Below are 21,288 nucleotides of genomic sequence, written 5' to 3' on the forward strand. Positions count from 1 at the left end.
GGTCTTGGTGACGCGAGACTATCAGGGTTCCACGGTCATGAAATTCCTGGAAATATTTGAAATTATAAAAATATTTTTCCAGTACTGGAAAAGTTTTGGAATTGATCAAGGGTCCTGGAAGGTCCTGGAAAAAATAGCTATGCATTGTCTTTGGTTATTGATTTTGTTAATACCTGTGAAATGACAAATTAAACATTGGCCAAGTGGTCAAATATTATTGGCAGAAATGCGAGGCGTTGTGAGCATGTAGATCTGCTATTTTCACAATAGAAACGTGTTATACAAAATTCCTCAACCCTTAGTGCTCGTCAGGGTGCCGGGTCCCCAGGTAAAATATGATTATTTCGGGGGTCACAGCCTGAAAAGGTTGAGAACCACTGGCATACACTACCTGTCTTTGGGCATTGCGCATAGTAGTAAGCGACTTGTTAATAAGCGAGCTGAATTATTGTTACCTATCCCTTACCCGTTCAAAGATATGAGCTCCAAAATGATGTGCAGTGTGTGGGTTATGGGATGTGCACTGTGCACACAGTATATGAGGGATGGAAAGTAACTTTAACTGGTGCTTGCATGATGAGGAGCATCAATGTAAGAAACCCGTTTCGTTTAATGGCTACAGAGATACGTTCCCCCCCCCCCCCCCCCCCCCCCCCAGCCCGCCCGCCCCACACCGCCTGCACACACACACACACACACACACACGCACACACACCACACACACACTCACACACACACACACACACACACACACACACACACACACACACACACACACACACACACACACACAGAGCTGGTTAAACATTTTGCCTCAAGCTAGATGCAGAATAGATGTGCCTCATGCTAGATGCAGAATAGATAGTAGATACACCATAAAAATGCTAATATACAGCATACGATTTGTGAAAGTGACAAACGGGCTTCACAGTTATGTCAGGTGTGTTCATATGCTTATGGTGATGCGATTTCAGATCAATTGCTCCAGCCACTGAGGAGAAACGCTGTGACAGACACTCACTCAGACACTCACTCAGACATTCGCAAAATTATAGTATAGATATAGTCCTGGAAATTGGGTTAAATATTCTGGAAAAGTTTTGGAAAAGTTTTGGAAATGAATTGGTAAAAATGTGTGGGAACCCTGGACTATCTAACCCCCCTCTTTCTCCATCTCTTCCTCTCTCCCAGGGTCCCAACGGTCGTGCTGGCCTCCCCGGTGCTGACGGTATTCCAGGACCCCCAGGTACCATGCTGATGCTGCCCGTAAGTGGACCCCCAACCACAGATACATAAACGTAGACACCTCATTGGCCCGTTGCGGTTCATTGGAGCGATGCGGCGCTCATAGCGGCCGCCATGTTCTGTGGGGGGTGCTGTGCCTCCTAATGCACTGCTTCTCTAACCTTTACGGCAGTGGTTCTCAACCTGTGGGTCGGGACCCCCAGCGGGGTCCCCAAATTATTTTGGAGGGGTCCCCAGATGATTAACTTAATGTGCAACATTGTTTTCTCGCTCAACAGTAAACAAACCAACAAAGTTTAAGTGTATAGAGGGTATCTGCTCATTTCCAAGGTGACAATTTAAGGACTTTTTAATACCTCTAAAATGACAAATTAAACATTGGCCAAATTGTCAAATATTAGAGGCAGAAATCTTGAAAATAGCCGATCTACATGCTCACATCGCCTTGGAACGCGAGGCGTTGTGAGCATGTAGATCTGCTATTTTCACAACAGAACTGTGTAATGCCTCGACTCTTAGTGCTAGTCAGGGTGGGGGGGGGGGGGGGGGGGGGGGGGTCCCCAGTTCAAATATGATTTTTTGGGGGTCGCGGCCTTAAAAGGTTGAGAACCACTGCTTTACATGACAAGGACCCCCAAATTGATATGCAATTGGATGCAAACCCCCATCTGAAAAGAGTTTGTGCCAGGGATCCCTAGAAGAAAATATTTATATTAAAAAAGAAATAATCTAAATTATATATTTAAAGAAAAATCCTTTTCCATTTTTTATATTAAAAAAGATAATGTGGTGGGTCCTTGAAATACATTTAAAAAAGTTTGATAAACCATTGTTCTTATGGAATGAGTAGTTCTTCAGTGTTGGTTTATCTAAAAATCTACACGCGCGTGCGTGCGTGCGTGCGTGCGTGCGTGCGTGCGTGCGTGCGTGCGTGCGTGCGTGCGTGCGTGCGTGCGTGCGTGCGTGTGTGTGTGTGTGTGTGCGTTTGTGTGTACACTTCTGCTTTGCTTGAATTGAATTGAATTGAATTGAACTGAACTGAACTGAACTGAACTGAACTGAACTGAACTGAACTGAACTGAACTGAATTGAACTGAACTGAATTGTGTGGCTAATTGTGTTCCAGTTCCGTTTTGGTGGGGATGGAGAGAAGGGTCCGGTGGTGTCTGCCCAGGAAGCCCAGGCTCAAGCTATCCTGTCCCAGGCCAGGGTGAGGAGTGCAATATGGCTGTGGATCCAATTGTATGTGTGTGTGTGTGTGTGTGTGTGCGTGCGTGCGTGCGTGCGTCAGTGGTGGAAAAATTCACATATTTTACTAAAGTAAAAGTATCCATACTGCAATATAGAAATACTCTGTTAGGGTGCCCTCACACCAAAATACCTATAGTGGAATCCGCCAATGCATTTCAATAAGAATGGAGCGTTTTTTGCAGAAATCTTCTACTGGCAAAAAACGCTCAATTCTCATTGAAATGCATTGGCGGATTCCACTATAGGTATTTTGGTGTGAGGGCACCCTTACGAGTACAAGTCCGGAATTCAAAATGTACTTGAGTAAAAGTAGAAACGTATTGGTATCAAAATGTACTTGAGTAACAAAAGTAGAAAGTACTCATTATGCGGAATATCCCATTTCAAATAATTGTAGTGGAGTAAAAGTACAATATTCTGATACGAGATGTAGTGGAGTCGAAGTAAAAGTATTGGAAATTGGAAATACTCAAATACAAATACAAAAAAATTGTACTTAAAAAGTACATTACTTAAGTAAATGTGCTTAGTTACTTTACACCACTGGTATGTGTATGTGTATGTGTATGTGTATGTGTGTGTGCGTGCGTGCGTGCGTGCGTGCGTGCGTGCGTGCGTGCGTGCATGTGTTTATGCATGCCTTGCGTACAGAGGTTGTTCTTGGCCCTGCGAGGCTATAAGGAGACCCGCCGAGCGGGCAGGACGGACAGACAGCCACATAAAACAGATGGACAGACAGTAGGACAGCCTGTTAAAAACACTGCGGGGGGTTCTCAAACCCCACCGGGTGGGCTGGGCTGCACCAACAGGTGGACAGCAACCAGGGGCGTCACAAGGGGTAGGAAAGTGGGACTGAGTTACTAGGGCCCAAGGTGGAGGGGCCTTCATTATTTTATACTTTAGCTATTGAAAAATAGCAGATATACAAGCTCGCAGCGCGGCACTCGGTGCCGCGCTGCGAGCTTGTAGATCTGCTATTTTTGAAAAGTCGTGAAAATGTGTGCAAATCTTTGAAAAATATGTATTTTTTAAGCGAACATTTGTAACTCAAATTTTGCTTCTGGGGGGGTCCCTGGAACTCAATATTTTGAGACGGGGTTCCGTGGCCAAATACATACCATTTTGGGGGTCCTTCACATGAAAAGGTTTGAGCTCCACTGACATAGAAACATAGGTTTTTTCAAAAAACCTCAGAAGGATTTGAAATATTCAAAGATTTTCATGATTTTTCAAAAATAGCAGATCTACAAGCTCGCAGCGCGGCACTCGGTGCCGCGCTGTGAGCTTGTATATCTGCTATTTTTCAATAGTTAAAGCACAAGGGCCCCGCAGTGAATCCTTGTACCCAGGGGCCCAGAATTTGGTGCGACACCCCTGACAACAACACAGTGAGGGGGGAACGGTTTGGTTTGGCCTTGAGGTGATGTGGGGAGTCAGTCTAGTCTGGTAAACAGTCCCCGGGCCGCGTGAATTGACATTATCACGTGTCCTATGCTGACCGGTCTGGCCTCAAGCGCTGGGTGGGCCTCTTACAGAAACCAACAAGTGGAAGGGCCAATCAGCCTCTGTCAATCACAGGGCCCTGAACACAGCTGCGCCGGCGGTCCCGTTGGATGCAACATAAAAGCACTACCTCAGCTTAGTCCACAAGCGCGAGGCGCACGCACGCACACACACACGCACACACACACACACACACACACACACACACACACACACACACACACACACACACACACACACACAGAAGAGGGGAAGGAGTTGGTTTCTCCCAAAACGAGACATCCACCACTTACAGAAATACATTATGAAAATAATAACCTGACAGTGTTTCAATATTCAACATTAAAGGCCCTTTCCCACTGGGCGCGATGACGATAAAGAGGACGATACAAAAAATATTGTTTTCAATTGAAGTGGATGGGAGCGTCCACTACCACGACGATAAAGCCGTCATCATTATTGATGTGAACGCCGGCATATCGTCGTCGTTATCTTGATCGCGTCCAGTGGGAATGAACCTTAACTCATTCCCCTTAACTTCATTCCTTAACTCAATGAACTCATTAACTCATTTTTGTTTGAAAGCTGTGAGCAATGTACACACACGTGGTGCATGATCTAGGCATGGACATGACATTATCAGTGCACTATGAATTACATGGAAGTCTATGGAGACAGAGGCATAATGAGAGTACGAAGGTATTAACAAATGGCGGGGAATGTGTTAAGAAATCAGAAGCTTTTATTTAGGCAGTGTCACTCGAGTTGACCATTCAGATGTTTTTTCATCTTAATTTAATTCATCTGCCACTTTGTTTAACCTCATTGTTCTGTTTGGTCCCACAGCTGGCTATGAGAGGCCCCTCTGGGCCCATGGGCCTGACAGGAAGATCTGGGCCGGTGGTGAGTTCCAATGTTCTTTTTTTACGTCGTCCACCAAACACACTTCATGCCCTGGGCCTGCATGGCTGAATAAACAACATGAATGGACACAGCCTGCAGCACTGTCTGTCTGTGTGTGAAACCTGTGTTTAACTCACACTTAACTGTCCGCACACACAAGCCCAAAGGTCCACACTGTATTGTTCCTGCAAACAGCTGTGCGTACAACAACACACACATACACAAATACAATAGGAGGAACATGAATGTTAATTTATTTGGACTGGAAAAGTATATTTGCGGATTTTGCCGCCATTCAGCAGATGGCTCTGTATGCAGCATTGTCAGAGGAAAAGTAAATAAGAAGCTTAGATCAACCCCCTCAATGACCCCCAGGGGTCACTGGGGGGGGGTTCCAGGGGGGGTCTGAATGATTGACAGTTACTGTACCTTCACCATTATTTCTGTACTATACATGTATACAGTAAGTAAATACAAAAGGGACAATGAACAAAGTTCAGTAGTCAGTGTTTGTTTCTCAATAATGTCTGCCTGGCTGACTGTTACTGTTGATAATAAATTGACACAAAATGTAACAACAACAGTATGTAATTGATTCTTAAAGGATCTCATTGCTCACGGTGAATCATTATATCCCTTTAGAATATTATCTGTCCAGCGCAACACGGTCGTTGATCAAATATGAATCAAAATGTATTTCTCACTTCAGATGTTTGCAACTTTTACTGTACTGTTTGACTATAAAATAACAGTGTGTTTGTTTAAACTTTACATGGCTGCCATGTTGAAGATGGCAAAAACCAAGCATCACAGATTGATTGATTGATTGATTGATTGCTTGATTGATTGATTGATTGATTGATTTATGGATGGATGGTGCGCACTCTCTGTCCATAGCAACGGTGATTGTCCAATCACAATCGAGCATTCAACCAAGCCATTTAATATAACTAGAGAACTGGTTACATGTATACTTACAGTACTAGTACAGTAAGTAATGATATTATGTTGGCCTAAAGCATATCTAAAGGTTGAGAATCACTGGCTTAGATCATACAGCAGCTTTGGTGTGTCTATAGTACAATGGTATATAAGTTGTCCCAGTGTACTGCACTTTAAAAGGAAACTGATATGAAACAATGGTCTGCTCAGACCTCTATGGTCCCCAGCATCAGCCCTGAGTGGTCACGTAGCGGAGCTTAATGACATCGCTGACTTGCTGCGTTATCTAGATGCTTCCAGCTGCCAAGAAAATGTCACAGTCATTCTCTCTCGACCCCCTCCCCCCCCCCCCCCCCCTTTCTCTCAGACTTGTTGATACTTGATCCACTATTTATCTGCAGGCAAAGAGAAAAATGGCCCTGCGAAAGAGCTGGAAGAAATAGCCTTTGTATAAAAAGAACAACCTGGCCTTCGACTGGCTAGAAAGCAGGATAATAAGCTAAAACTAGACCTTACCCGTTCGAATATATGTGCTGCAAAATATGTGCAGAGTGTGGGTTATGGGGAAAGTAACTGTAACTGCATGGTGCGTGCGTGAGAATATGTGGGAGCATCATAATGTAAGGAGCAGCCCATGGAGGAGTGTATATCTTTTGATGGATACAAATCATTTAACAGCTAAATTAGGTGAATAGAAGTATGAGGATGTATTTGCTCCACATAATCTTTCTATACCCGTTGGAAGATGAGACACACATCACCCGTTGCATGCGTGACCCATGCAGAGAGAGAGAGAGAGAGAGAGAGAGAGAGAGAGAGAAAGAGAGAGAGAGAGAGAGAGAGAGAGAGAGAGAGAGAGAGAGAGAGAGAGAGCAACATTCCTAACTGTGAGAGAGGTGTGTGTGGGCCCGGGGCTACAGATCCCATGGCCTGGAGGGGTCTGTTCCTCTGACAACAGGCTGTAGAGCTGTAGAGTGAAGAAACGCTAAAAAATAGCTAGAATTTGGGAAAAATGAAATTCGGGCTCCGTCACCGTGTGTATAATGCTAATGGCCAATGCCATGTTAAATTTGAGATCAGTCGCTGAAGCGAGTGAATAGATAATGCATTTTGTGAGTGACCTACTGACTGACTGCTCTCCCTAATTAGTATATGGATAATGTGGAAACAAGTAGATATGAAACAGTGAACAAGATGAGATAATTTGAGGCTTTTTATTCGCTTACATCCGAGTGCCTCGAAGAATATACTTTCCCTCGTTTGAATACACGTTGAAAACCTGACTTTTGAGACGGTCTAACCGTTTGACGATGCTAATGTCTCTCTGTAATTGCCAAATCACTAGCTTACTTGTCTGTAGCCAGACAGAATGCCTACAAATTCTCTGCCTAGACCAACAATTTTTGCGACAGAATTTTAGACTTAAGTACAGTACAGCATAGGACAAACGAGTGTCCAATTATGTTAATATACCCCCGCACCTTTGGCTTCATATGTATTATGGCGCTATCAAAAGGATTTCACATACCTGTCATTATGCTCTAAGTTTGCAGTGCTAAAAATTTGATGAAACTGTAACCAAATTCCCCTCATTGCAACTTAGAACAAAATATCTGTCACTTCTCTTGGGTGAAGCCTTAGTTAAAGGACAACTTTGTTATTTTACAACAAGGGTTCATATTTTAGATTGTAATTAGAGAAAAGAAAAAGTGAGTGTTAAAATGTTTTCATTTGCTTCGTTCTATTGTTTTATCGCGTTTACCGTGCTAAAATGTGGGGCATGCGTACGCATGGGGGCATGCGTACAAGTGGCTAAATATGTATTTTTAAACACAATAACCCAGCAGTTTCTTTTTTGCTATTTACAGTAACACTTCTAGACCCCATAAGTCACATCCAACCATGAAAGGTTGCATTGTATCTTGGGAATGGGCTTATTCTGTGTAAAATGACATATTTAGCCACTTGTACGCATGCCCCCAACCACTGAAATAAGACTCTCTAAAACAATAGAAAGAAGTAAATTAAATAATTTTAACACTCATCTTTTATATTCTTTCATTACAATCTAAAATATGAACCCTTGTTGTAAAAAACTAAAGTTGTCCTTTAAAGGATGAATGGCCTTAATATCCATATTATGCTTCTGTACTAAAAGCAAGCTCTCTCAGAGAAACATGGAAAAAGAATGCTTTGAAACATTGATAGATAGTTGGGTAAACATCGCCATCTGCTGTTGGCTTTAGAATGTTGTTTTTCTGCTAGATATATTGTTATGGACCACTTGCCCAGAAATGCAAATCAAGTTTTGTTTAGTTTATGGTCTTTTTCCTCAGGGCAGACCTGGTTCAGGTGGATTGAAGGGTGAAGGTGGAGACCCAGGTCCTCAGGTATGAAACACTACTGACACACTGACGACATAAATAAAGTTAATCCACAACTGACACACAGACGTCATAAAGCGAATCCACAACCAATCTGGCTAGCCATTGTCAAAGAAAAAGGAAAAACAGCGCCACCTCTGTTTTGTTCCCTATATATATCGTTGTTGTCGGGTGGAAACCTTGTATATCCAAAACCGTTCGTTTTGCATTTATCATTTCAAAAATGATTTAAACCAGTGAAAACAGCCGATCTACAAGCACACAACGCCTCGCGGTGCGAGGCGTTGTGTGCTCGTAGATCTTCTGTTTTCACTACTTTCGTGCGACGGCCTTGTATGATGAAGCAGGGCTTTACTTTGCGAAAGAACGTACACATTTGAAACTTGGAGATACGGGGTTTCCACCCGACAACGACGATATGTTCTTGAGCGATTAATCCACAACTGACTCTGTGACAACATACAGTCCATCCAGAACTGACACAGTGGCAACATAACATCGATCCAGAACTGACTGACACATAATGTCCCATAATCACAACTGACACACTGACACGACACTTAATGTCCTGTATAGAACGGACACACTGACACTTAATGTCCCATTCAGAACGGACACACTGACACTTAATGTCCCATTCAGAACGGACACACTGACACTTAATGTCCCATTCAGAACTGACACACTGACACTTAATGACCTAGTCTAGCTGCTATACATTGTTGATTAGCCCAGTCATGGCTGGGTGCCCTCTCTGTGTCCTCCATAGGGTCCTCGAGGTGTCCAAGGATCTCTGGGACAAGTTGGCAAAGCTGGCAAGAGGGTGAGTCAACCCACTGACCTGGGTCCAATCTGCCCACGTGTGTGTGTGTGTGTGTGTGTGCGTGTGCGTGTGCGTGTGCGTGTGCGTGTGCGTGTGCGTGTGTGTGTGTGTGTGTGTGTGTGTGTGTGTGTGTGTGTGTGTGTGAGAGAGAGAGAGAGAGACTTGCTCAACAAACGCATGCTTGATATATGCCTAAAAAAAGGCCTCAAATCCCAGGATCAATGGCAAAGCAGTTAATCTGTCTGAAAATGGCACAACACAGGCGTCAATTGGGTATGGCAGGGTATGGCAGCTGCCATACCTTTGCTACAGGGGGAAAAAAATAAAATGTACTCCTAAAAAATCACACTTGTGTGAACTGAGCGGTGGAGGCTGCGTGTGTGTGTGTGTGTGTGTGCGTGCGTGTGTGTGTGTGAATGTGAGTGTGAGTGTGCCTGGCCTGAGGTTGAACAACAGCGCCCCTCCCTTAACATGTGTGGTCAGAAAAGGTATTGCAGGCTACATACAGACAGACACACACGCACGCATACACACACGGCCACGTATAGGAGACGGTGTGACCACCGCTCAAAAAAAAAGTGTCACCTCATGCCTGTTGCTAAGGTATGGCATCATGACTGGTGTCTTGCACGCGCGCATGATGCCATACCTTAGCTTTTGCTGAACTGACGCCGCTGTGGCACAACAGGAATAATGCCAATGGATGTGGAACACAACGATAGTCACTCCACCAGGCCAAGAGTCATAAACTGATTGTGCATTACATTCACCCATTCACACACACATTCATACACCGGTGGCGGAGGAAACCATGCAAGGCACCAACCTGCTCACCGGGAGCAATTAGGGGTTCAGAGTCTTGCCCAAGGAAGGACCCTTCGACATTCACTCAGGGGGAGCCCGGATTCGAACTGGGAACCCTTCGGGAACCCTTCGTGCTCTAATAACGGTTTCTCTACCCCTGAGCTATGTTATATAATCAAACATACATATCAGACAGTGTACATTTTCCAAAAGGACACAAGCTTGGATATAACATGTCCCCACCACCCACGAAAATGAACGAGGCCTGCTCTATCCTCTCTCTCCTTCAAACGAGGGAGCACACACTTCTTTACACCCGTGAACCTTTGATGTGAAAATAAAGATGAATCTGATCAGTGCAACGTAAAATCTATGGGCTTCATATTGACAATAGCTTCTCCCGTGTCTCCCTGTCTTTTCTGCCTTCGCGTCTCTTCGCCCCCAAACCTTCACCTGTCCCAGGGCCGCGCCGGAGCTGATGGTGGCCGTGGAATGCCAGGAGAGTCGGGCTCCAAGGTAAAAGACTTCTCCAGAGGGTCAAGATGTTGACGTTACGTCACGTCACGTCATCATGCAAAACGAAGGCATTTTCTTTTTCTGTGTTTGCGTGGCTGTTGCCTATAGCAGTGGTTCTCAACCTGTGGGTCCGGTCCCCAAATTATTTGGTGGGGGTCCCCAGATGATTAACTTAATGTGCAACATTGTTTCCCACTCAACAGTAAACAAACCAACATAAAGTTTGAGTGTATAGAGGGTATCTGAACATTTCTAAAGTGACAATTGAAGGACTTTTTAAGAAATTGTGAAAATAGCCGATCTACATGCTCACAACGCCTCACAATAGAACAGTGTTATACAAAATGTAATGCCTCAACTCTTAGTGCTCGTCGGGGTGGGGTGTCCCCAGTTAAAATATGATTCTTTTGGAGGTCGCGGCCTGAAAAGGTTGAGAACCACTGTCTTATAGCACATTCTGAGATGATGCTCATACCGTCGCCCCTGCGATAGCGCCCAGTATAACCCCTGTGTTTTCCTGCAGGGTGACCGTGGCTTTGACGGGCTGCCTGGACTGCCTGGCGAGAAGGGACACAGAGTGAGTACAGCCCAGTGTTGTTTTTGACAGCAAATTTTGATTTAGTTTTAGTCTTTTGAATAAAATGTCATTTAGTTTTAGTCATAATTTAGTCACCTGAAAAGTTTTTGTTTTAGTCTAATTTTGGTCGACTAAATATCAAAAGATTTTTCGGCGACTAAATCTACAGTTGATTTAGTCAACTGAAATGCATTTTGGCAGGCCTTGATGACATTGTAAGGGCTGAGTTTACATTTGGTGTGTGCTGAAAATAGCCGATCTACAAGCTCACCGCGTTGTAGATCTGCTATTTTCAGCACGCAACATCTGAGACCAACCAAACATAAAATGACTCTCTTCTCCACTAGTCCCTCCCTAACGTTTTAGTCTAGTTTTTATTTTGTTGACGAAATTGACAATATATTTAGTCTTAGTTTTAGTCATCACAGTTTAGTTTTCATTTCGTTTTTATTTAGTTTTTGTCAGTGAAAAAAATGCAGTTGACGAACATTTTTCGTCATAGTTTTAGTCGACGAAATCAACACTGGTACAGCCATGATCTCCACGCACAGCAGGGCGTGACATCAACCTTGAGTCGTTTATTAGAATCACAAGAGATACTGTAGAAACGAGAGCACTGGCAAGTCGATCTGGACAGGAGCATCTGCTAAATGCCTAAATTGTAAATAGTAATTGTAAAACACATACATTTTTAAGTCTCAGAGATAGTCTCTAAGATCAGAGATGAGACTGGTTTGTGAACACAATTTATTCTGAGCACATTCACAAGATGATGATGAATTAGAGAGGTCTGCATTGACCTCTTGATCTTTCTTCAAAGCGTTTCCAGTTATTGCATATGAAACAACTCCAACGCAAAAGGCAAATCCTTGATTCCTTCTTGTGTAAAACACTTTGGCGTCATGTCATTATGAAAACCACAACACATGCTCATGTCATTTTGTCAAATATAATGTGGCTAATAAGCTGGAATTTGCGATAATAAAAATACCATTAATGGTATTTTATTATTGCAGATTCCAGCGTATTAGCCATGAGATTTGTGCACAGAGATTGTTGAAGTGGTAGATTTTAAGAATGCAGTGTGGTTGGAGAAACAAATTGAGCTGCATGTTTTTCAGCTTACAACTGTATGATACGTACGTATGATTAGACCCCACAACTGGCATCAAATGAAACCCCTCTGTTATCAGGGATTAGCCATTAGTTGGAGTTGGGACAGACATACAGTAGTTTTGGATTTAATAACACATACCTTGGCAGCATTCATTGGTCCGATTTAAAATGTCCATGTCTGTACTGAAGATCATAATCGCTGTATATTGTCGTTGTCGGGTGAAAACCTTGTATGTCCAAAACCGTTCGTTTTGCATTTATCATTTTGAAAATGACTTAAACTAGTGAAAACAGACGATCTACAAGCACACAACGCCTCGCGCTGCGAGGCGTTGTGTGCTTGTAGATCGGCTGTTTTTACTACTTTTGTGCGACGGCCTTGTATGATGAAGCAGGGCTTTGCTTGCTGAAAAAAGGTTTACATTTGAAACTTGGAGATACAAGGTTTCTGCCCGACAGTGACGATATGCTACTACACAATGACAGAATGAATGGCTGTGCAATGCTCTGAATGGATTCCGAATAAATCCAGTGAATAGATGGATTTTGTTTTTGCTTAACGCTAACGATGGACATGCATTAAGTAGAAAGCGTCTGTGCCAACATATGAACTCTTGCAGAACATGTCAACGTGTCATGGCACACATGACTGTAGATACAGTACCGTACTGTAGCTCCATACCTTACCATGCAACCATGGCATGTCACTGTTAGATCTCTCTTTTCAAATTTCTTCTTAGTATCACTGAATAGCAAAAAGAAAATAGCCTGGAGGTTTGGGCTAGAAAAAGATGGTAGGATAGATTCTCTTTCTTTTGTTTGGGCCAGCATTTAAATACCATGTGTTAGACGACAGTGTTGCGCAATATTACTCAGGAGAGTAATATGTTACTTATTACATATTACTCCTTAAAAAAGTAATACCTTTACTTTACTTGTTATTTTGAATCAAGAGTAATATATTACATAGGCCTATTACATTATATTACTTTTGCCCCACCCCCACCAGCAAAAAAAGAAGAGATATACAATAACACAACCTGTTTAGCCTGTTCCTTTTTTAACTGAATCATTTGTTTTTGAATAATAATCATAATAAGAATCACCAGTCAGCCAACATGGCTATAAAATATAGCAGCAATCACTGTTGGCCTTTGAAACTAAAACAAAAATACAGCCGACGAAAAAAGTTATAAAAAGTAATGTGTAATATATATATTTTTTTAAGAAGTAATAAGGTATAATATTACTGTTTTGGCAGAGTAATCCCTTACTTTACTCATTGCTGGGTAAATTAATAATATTACAGTAATATATTACTAGTAACTAGTTACTACTAGGGCATTCACGAATAGTGATTTTTAGTATTCGAATTATTCAACCTCAAAGTATTCAGGACTGGCCAAACTGTCAAATATTAAGTCAGCAAGAGGCGAACATTGTGAAAATAGCCAATCTACATGCTCACAACGCCTCGCAACCATGAAGAAATATCTTTTTTTTAAAGACAAAACAATACAAAAATAAAAATAAGCGAATATTCGACTTCGGTGAACAACGTCGAATAGTGACTTTGATATTCGAATATTCAAATATTCGAATATTTGGTGAATGCCCTAGTTACTACCTAACAGAAGACGAACACATGTTCATTTACAGTATGTCTTTGTTGTTGTCAGGCAGAAACCTCTCCATCTCTATCTCCATATTCTAACTTTTATTTTAATTTTTTCGGAAATGAATGTCCTACTTGATCATACTACAGTGTCACACAAAAGTTGTTTTTGACAGCAAATTTTGATTTAGTTTTATTCATAGTCTTTTGAATAAAATGTCATTTAGTTTTAGTCATAATTTAGTCACTTGAAAGGTTTTAGTTTTTGTCTAATTTTAGTCGACTAAATATCATAAGATTTTAGGCGACTAAATATACAGTTGATTTTGTCAACTGAAATGTATTTTGGCAGGCCTTGATGACATTGTAATGGCTGATTTTACACTTGGTTGCATGCTGAAAATAGCCGATCTACAAGCTCACAACGCGTCTGCGACGTGTTGAGAGCAAACAAACATAAAATGGCTGTCTTCTCCACTAGTCCCTCCCTAACGTTTTAGTCTAGTTTTTATTTTGTTGACAAAATTGTCAATATATTTAGTCTTAGTTTTAGTCATCACAGCTTAGTTTTTATTTCGTTTTTATTTAGTTTTCGTCAGTGAAAAAAATGCAGTCGACAAACATTTTCCGTCATAGTTTTAGTCGACGGAATCAACACTGATCCATCCATCCATCCACCCACCCACCCATTCATCCGTTTCTTACCTTCTTTCCATTCTCTTTTACTTTCCAGGGTGAGACAGGACCCTTCGGACCACCCGGTGCCCACGGAGAGGACGGCCAGAGAGTAAGTGACGTATATATGTTATATACATATATATATGTTATATAGATATTTATATATATATGTTTCCTCTCACCACCACCACTTTGTCTCATATCATGTCTTCCACAACTGTAAAGTTGTCATGGTTGGTCAGGGTCTTTCAGCATGATGTCACAAGTAAAGTGTTGGTTGATTGAGTTCACGTTACATTTCGGTTGGCGTGTTAATGGAGTAGTTCACCCCAACCATGAATTAATTTGTTAATTGTAATCAAATTATTGTCTTAGGAATGCGACAAATACAAAAAAATATTATTGAACTCAAGTCTCCATGGCGTGAGTAATCAATAGAAGAAAAAAGTCATTTTGGGGGCGAATTTTCAATGCATGTGTATTTAAACCTATTTAGATCTGGAAAGCATCCGTGTCACTTTTGATTTCAACCACTTTAACCATTGTTTAATACTTTGGCTATTCAAAAATAGCAGATCTACAAGCTCATAGCGCGGCACCGAGTGCAGCGCTATGAGCTTGTAAATCTGCAACAAAAAAAAATTATCGTGAACATTTGTTGAATCTTTGAATATATATATATATATATATATATATATTAAAGCGAACATTTGTAACTCAAATCTTTGCTTGTGGGAGGTCCCTGGAACAGAATATTTGAGCACCACTGATATAGACATATAGGTTTTTTTCAGAATACTGATTTAGAAGATTTTTTTTTAATCGGCCTCAGGTCTTAACATCATCTATCGGTTGATTTTATACAGTTTTTTTTATATTAATGTTATATTGTCATTAAAATCATGCTGTTTTGCCAGTTATTTGGGGTCCCACTTGCAATATCTTCACGTTCCACCAGTGGTCCCCAGGCCACAGGTTGGGAATCGCTGATTTAAGGATAACATGGCCATTCTTCCAGGTCCTTTTGCTTTGACATAAAATGTATTTTTGCTTGCGTAAGCGAGATGCGATTGATGCGCTGACGTTTGTCTCTCTTCAGGGCGAGGATGGAGAGATCGGACCAAGGGGATTGGCTGGAGAGAGCGTAAGGCTTGTTTTTTTATTATTATCTCAGCACCATAAGGTTTGGGAGCAAGCTGAATGATCCTCTTCGGAGCCTGCACACTTCATGTCTTAACAGGGTTTCTGACGATACTTAAACTCATCTAGTGCCACCACTAGATGGAGCCAACGCCTGCTCAGTTGCCGGCCGAAGCCCCATCATAGGCGAACGCTGTAGCTGCGCAAGACCTGCACAGCCGTGACGTGCGTGATGACTTTGTGCGTGTCATCACTATGCGCCGGAAGGCCTTGGCTTCCATTACCTCTAGGCTAATGTTATTGTTAGAAGCACATTTTTCGGCTATTTTGCCGCGAATAAAGGCTGTCCTCTTCCAGAAAAGCATAGATTCAGAGAAAATGGGCTTCAAAGTTGGCCATCTGCATTGGATTACTGAATGAATCGGCAGAAAATGCACTTAGCGATTGCGGTAAACAACGGCGGCCCTCGGACCACCTACATCGTCAATAATCAGCTCACGGTAAGGACCAAAGCAAGGCGACGCTAGCCGACAAAATGAGCCGAACTACTTCGGGATCGACACTCCGGATTGCGTCGCTAGCCGACAAAGGGTTAAAAGTCTTCAATTAATTTATGTAAAGGCCTTAAAAAACGTAAAAGGTATTCTTCAAGTTAAAGGTCTTAGAAAAGACAGGTACAATTTTATTAAATGTCTTACATTCTATTTGTGCTTTTTTGTTATTGATAAATTAGTCTTAACCACTTAAATCCTACATACGTAGTTCAAATTCAGGAACGACAGGTATGTTATTTTAGTGAATTAAAAATGTCTACCCGAATAGGGATGAATAGGGATGGTTAGACCTTAAATCTAACTTGCCTACTTTTACAGAAACCCTGCTTAATTTATCAGCATAATTATTAAAAAATCTTTGACAGGAGAGCTAAACTCTCCACATGGACTGTATTACACCACTCCGGCCAGCAGGGGTCAGGCTTACCACACTGACTGAACATTGTACAAAGGTACAGCAAACTAGCCAATAAATACCACTCTATTTTAACCTTTTCTTTTCTTTTCTTTTCTTTTCTTTTCTTTTCTTTTCTTTTCTTTTCTTTTCTTTTCCCCCCAGGGTCCCCGAGGTTTGCTGGGACCTCGAGGTTCACCTGGCCCCCCTGGACAACCTGTGAGTGACTCATGACATCATAACGTCACTTCCTTTATGAACTGATTATTATTGATGAACTCATACCCAGTGTGACAGAGTGTTATCTCTTACCTGACTGTTTGGCTCTCCGCAGGGTGTCGCTGGCGTGGACGGCCCTCACGGTCCCAAAGGAAACATGGTACGGGGAAAAAAAAAACACACCTTCCCTCCCCAGCAATGAGACGGCTGAAACATCTCTGCTAACGCGCACAAAAGCTTTGTCTCGCCGCCGTTGCACTTTGTAAACTGTTGTTGTACAGCCTTCTGGAGTGTTGAGCTTTGAGCTGCGAGATGAGTTGTTGCTATAGCATCGCACTGTTTAGGCTAGGTCGTTAAAGTCTCTTTTAGGATAGCACAGCTGTGGGGGTCAAGGGTCAACTGGGATGCCCGAGAAGACCTGAGAAAAAGTGGTTGTTTTGAACCACTTTCAAACCCGGAGTCCATTTTGGGCTTGTCATCATACACAGGCGAAACCTCCCAAAGATTCTAAGAATGTCAAAACACAATAAACCAAATAAATAAATAACAAGCAGAGAATATAACACATCTTATCATAATATCGTCACTATTCCTCGGTATGACAAAGTAATTAGATTTTAAGTGGTTAAACTTGGAAGTGAGAAATTTACCCATAAACATATCAGATGTATGATGACTATAGGACAGGGGTCTTCAACAGGGGGTCCGGGACCCCCAGGGGGTCCTCAGAGTTACTACAGTCCCTGCTTCATCTCTCTCTCAACTAAGGGGTCCTTGGTCTGAAAACGTTGAAGACCCCTACTATAGGACATTCCCACCTTGTCTTTAATGATTTGTTTCCTCTCTAAAAGCTTTTAGATGTTAAGATATCAAGCTAGGTGGTGAGATTCTGATCTCAGTTCCCATTATGACCCATTGACAATAATAGTCTAATGTCATGAAGGCAATCTAATAGTACTCTAATAGAGTAGAAGACAAACATGTCAACCATCTCACTGTCAATGTTTTTGTTTTTCTGCCTACTAAACCGGATTGGTAAGTTTCTTTGTGAGTGATTATTCTGTCTCAAAATATCTCCCTTCTTCCCCTCTTCCCAAATCACACTTATGTCATGGCTACACAGAGCTGGATATTTCTGAAGCTAGACATTTTTTTGTGGGTTTGGGGCTTGCAGCCACATGAAGCTGGATATTTCGGCTGCGAAGCTGGATATTTTTTAAACCGGATAAATAAGTGGAGAGATTGAAAAATATCCGATTCACTGGGTCCGTGTAGACATGGAACCCGGATATCTCTGAAGACTTTACTGTGTGTGTGCTTGTTAGACCTAGATATCTTTGTCGTGTGGACCTAGATATTTTTCTATGTGGATATCTGAAAAACCGGGATATATGAAATATCCAGCTCCGTGTGGACCTAGATATTTTTCTATTTGGATATCTGAAAAACCGGGATATATGAAATATCCAGCTCCGTGTAGCCATGGCCTTAGTTTGACAGCATTTCATGTGCTTACATTACACAATATTACATTTCATTTCTGATGTGCTGGTATCGAAGCACATGGAATGTTGGAAAGTACTCCAAATCAGCGGCGTTGCAGCCACAACAGCGATATTACACATACAAATATTAACTAATCATATTACATTGGATTAACTAATTTAATACAACACCTAGCAAAGTAAAACTGTTGTACGTAAATTGAAGTGTTACTACAGAAAACCTCATCTGTATCTGCCATTGTTGTCATTCTCGTAGCTACTGCATTGCATTGTGGGACATTTATAGCAGCATATTGTCCAGTATTGCATGCTGTGGTGATATATCCTGTGTATATTTCACACACTAGTGAGTAGCTATTAATAGGCATGTAACGATTCACTCAACTCACCATACGTTTCGAATCACCACACTAGGTTCACAATATGATTTTTCAAGATTTTTTGAAACACAAAATTTAAATATGTTTTATCATTTCTCTACAAATCGAGTATTTTCTTTCTTTTTTTAATTTTCTCGCTCATCCTCCAGTCTTTTAAATACAGTAACAATCAGTGGTGTAAAGTAACTAAGTACATTTACTCAAATACTGTACTTAAGTATAGTTTTATGGTACTTTTACTTTACAGGAGTATTTCCCATTTTCAGTACTTCTACTCCACTACATCTCAGAGGAAAATATTGTACTTTTACTCCACTACTAGTATATGCCAACTTTAGTTACTAGTTACTTTGTAGATTTTGATTATTATTACGTTGCATACATTAACCACTTGTAATTATTTCTACATTGCAGTATTGATACTGTACTTTTTCCACCACTGATAGTAACAATGACTGAAAACTATTTTTTTATATAAATTCTCTTACAAAGATACTGTATTTTCTTCAGTTTTTACATGCCCTCTACTGTTTGCATCACAATTCAAATGGCAATTTAATCACAATTTAAATTCTCACAAATTCTCAAAAATTGATTTGAATCAATTCACCATGTATCGTTATACATGCCTAGCTATTAAACTTTTTGGACATAGCAAAACATTCTTACATACTCATTTATGTGATTATATTATCGTCACTGTCGGGCAGAAACCTCGTATCTCCAAGTTTCAAATTTGTATTTTTTTTTTTTGCAAAGTAAAGCACTGCTTCATCATATGGCCATCGCACAAAAGTAGTGAAAACAGCCGATCTACAAGCACCTCAATGCCTCGCAGTGCGAGGCGTTGTGTGCTTGTAGATCGGCTGTTTTCACTAGTTTAAATCATTTTAAAAATTATAAATACAAAACAAACGGTTTTGGACATACAAGGTTTCCACCCGACAACGACGTTATGTGATATTGGACTGTGGGGCCACATTGATCACTTTCTCCCTTCTCATTTCTTTACCCAGGGGCCACAAGGAGAGCCAGGGCCACCCGGCCAGCAGGGTATCCCAGGAACACAGGTGAATAGATCACATGCCTGCCCTCTCTGTCAGTCACAACTAGGGCTGTCACGATTATGACATTTTACTTGACGATTAATTTTCACTCAAATAATTGCGATTAACGATTTAATTGTGTTTTTGTCATTGACAATTACATTTCTGTTTGGCTTTTAGGCTTTGAAGTTGCACATGTTAGATATGACACATAACCTAAATATACAAAGAAATTACTGACATATTTGACAACTTTATACTTAAAAAAGAACATTGATAGTGGAAATAGCCGATCTACAAGCTCACAGCGCGTCGCATCGCGACGCGTTGTGAGCTTGTAGATCTGCTATTTCCACTATTTTTTTACTTTAAAAAATATAATTTATATGAAAAATAAAAATAAAAATATGGAAACGATTATGACGATTATGAAACATAATCGCGATTATGTCAAATAATCGCGATTAGACGATTATGTAATAATTGTGACAGCCCTAGTCACAACAATTCCAACAAGGGAAAATGAAGCGTAGCTCTTATAGCAGCCATGCTATGAACGAGATGCCCTTAGATGAACTGGAAATGTATTCTAATGCTCCAGAGATCTCCAGAACAATAAAACAACAAAACACACTGTGAATAATTTAGAACCGAATTATGTCCACTGCACAACATCCAGAATGCTAATTTAGATTTGAGAGTTCAAAAATAGACCCTCGCGGGGCCTAGTTTGACTGTTAAATTAACTCCGGGGGTTGTAGGCGGTGCACCGAGACAAGACGCGCGTTAAAACCCATTTAGAACGGGTACACATTATTGTGTATCATTATTTTATGCTTTAACTATTGAAAAATAGCAGATCTACAAGCTTTTAGATCTGCTATTTTTGAAATATTGTGAAAATTAGAATTTTGAAGTGTCTTTTGAATCCTTCTAAGGTGTTTTGAAAAACCTATGTTTCTATGTCAGCAATCTAGCTAGCCATCGTCAAAGAAAAAAAATACATATTCAAAGATTTGCACACATTTTCACAAGTTTTTTAAAAATAGTTAAAGCATTCAATAATTCTAGGCCTAAATGGGTTAATTTGTACCAGTGTAAGGAGTCGGCATTACGTCTGAACCCTGAGTCACCCCATGAAATCAAGCGGCGCCGGTGTGCGGCGCGAGGGTGGGTGGATGTTCATTTGCATTTTGACACCATTTCTCTCCGCCTCCTCCACCCACCGTTCCTCCGTCCCCCCCCCTCCCCTGCTTCCCCCGTCCCTATTTGACGCCTGGAGACACACATACACACACACACGTGCACGCACACACGCACACATTTTCCTCAAATATTTTTCAAGGGTTTATCTTAGGGGGGGGGGGGGGGGGGGGGTCGAGGGAGCCATCTGAAAGCCTCGCATTCATGTCAGTGGAATGCCTGCGAGGGCTGCCACACACACGCACACACACACACACGCACGCACGCACGCACGCACGCACGCACGCACGCACGCACGCACGCACGCACGCACGCACGCACACACGCACGCACACACGCACGCACGCACACACACACACACACACACACCTGTAGCAGCAAGCAATTACCCTACACACACACACACACACACACACACACACACACACACACACACACACCACACACACATACCACACACATACACACACACCACACACATGTATACTCA

The 21,288-nt window shown here is 41.6% G+C and overlaps 1 protein-coding gene across 1 annotated transcript in view; it reads left to right on the plus strand.

Annotated features, from left to right (window-relative positions):
• Positions 1-21,288, plus strand: part of col11a1a (collagen, type XI, alpha 1a) — a gene marked incomplete at both ends in the record, with an annotated part of 173,011 nt that overhangs the window by 60,287 nt on the left and 91,436 nt on the right. The window contains 12 exons of the mRNA XM_080751473.1: positions 1,192-1,266; positions 2,372-2,455; positions 4,846-4,902; positions 8,181-8,234; positions 8,998-9,051; positions 10,318-10,371; positions 10,895-10,948; positions 14,413-14,466; positions 15,457-15,501; positions 16,611-16,664; positions 16,780-16,824; positions 19,566-19,619. Of these exons, the coding sequence (XP_080607599.1) occupies positions 1,192-1,266; positions 2,372-2,455; positions 4,846-4,902; positions 8,181-8,234; positions 8,998-9,051; positions 10,318-10,371; positions 10,895-10,948; positions 14,413-14,466; positions 15,457-15,501; positions 16,611-16,664; positions 16,780-16,824; positions 19,566-19,619 (684 nt within the window). The remainder of the gene's footprint in view (positions 1-1,191; positions 1,267-2,371; positions 2,456-4,845; positions 4,903-8,180; positions 8,235-8,997; positions 9,052-10,317; positions 10,372-10,894; positions 10,949-14,412; positions 14,467-15,456; positions 15,502-16,610; positions 16,665-16,779; positions 16,825-19,565; positions 19,620-21,288) is intronic.

Source organism: Nannobrachium achirus (genome assembly GCF_963921795.1).
Source record: "Nannobrachium achirus genome assembly, chromosome: 21".
NCBI lineage: Eukaryota > Metazoa > Chordata > Actinopteri > Myctophiformes > Myctophidae > Nannobrachium > Nannobrachium achirus.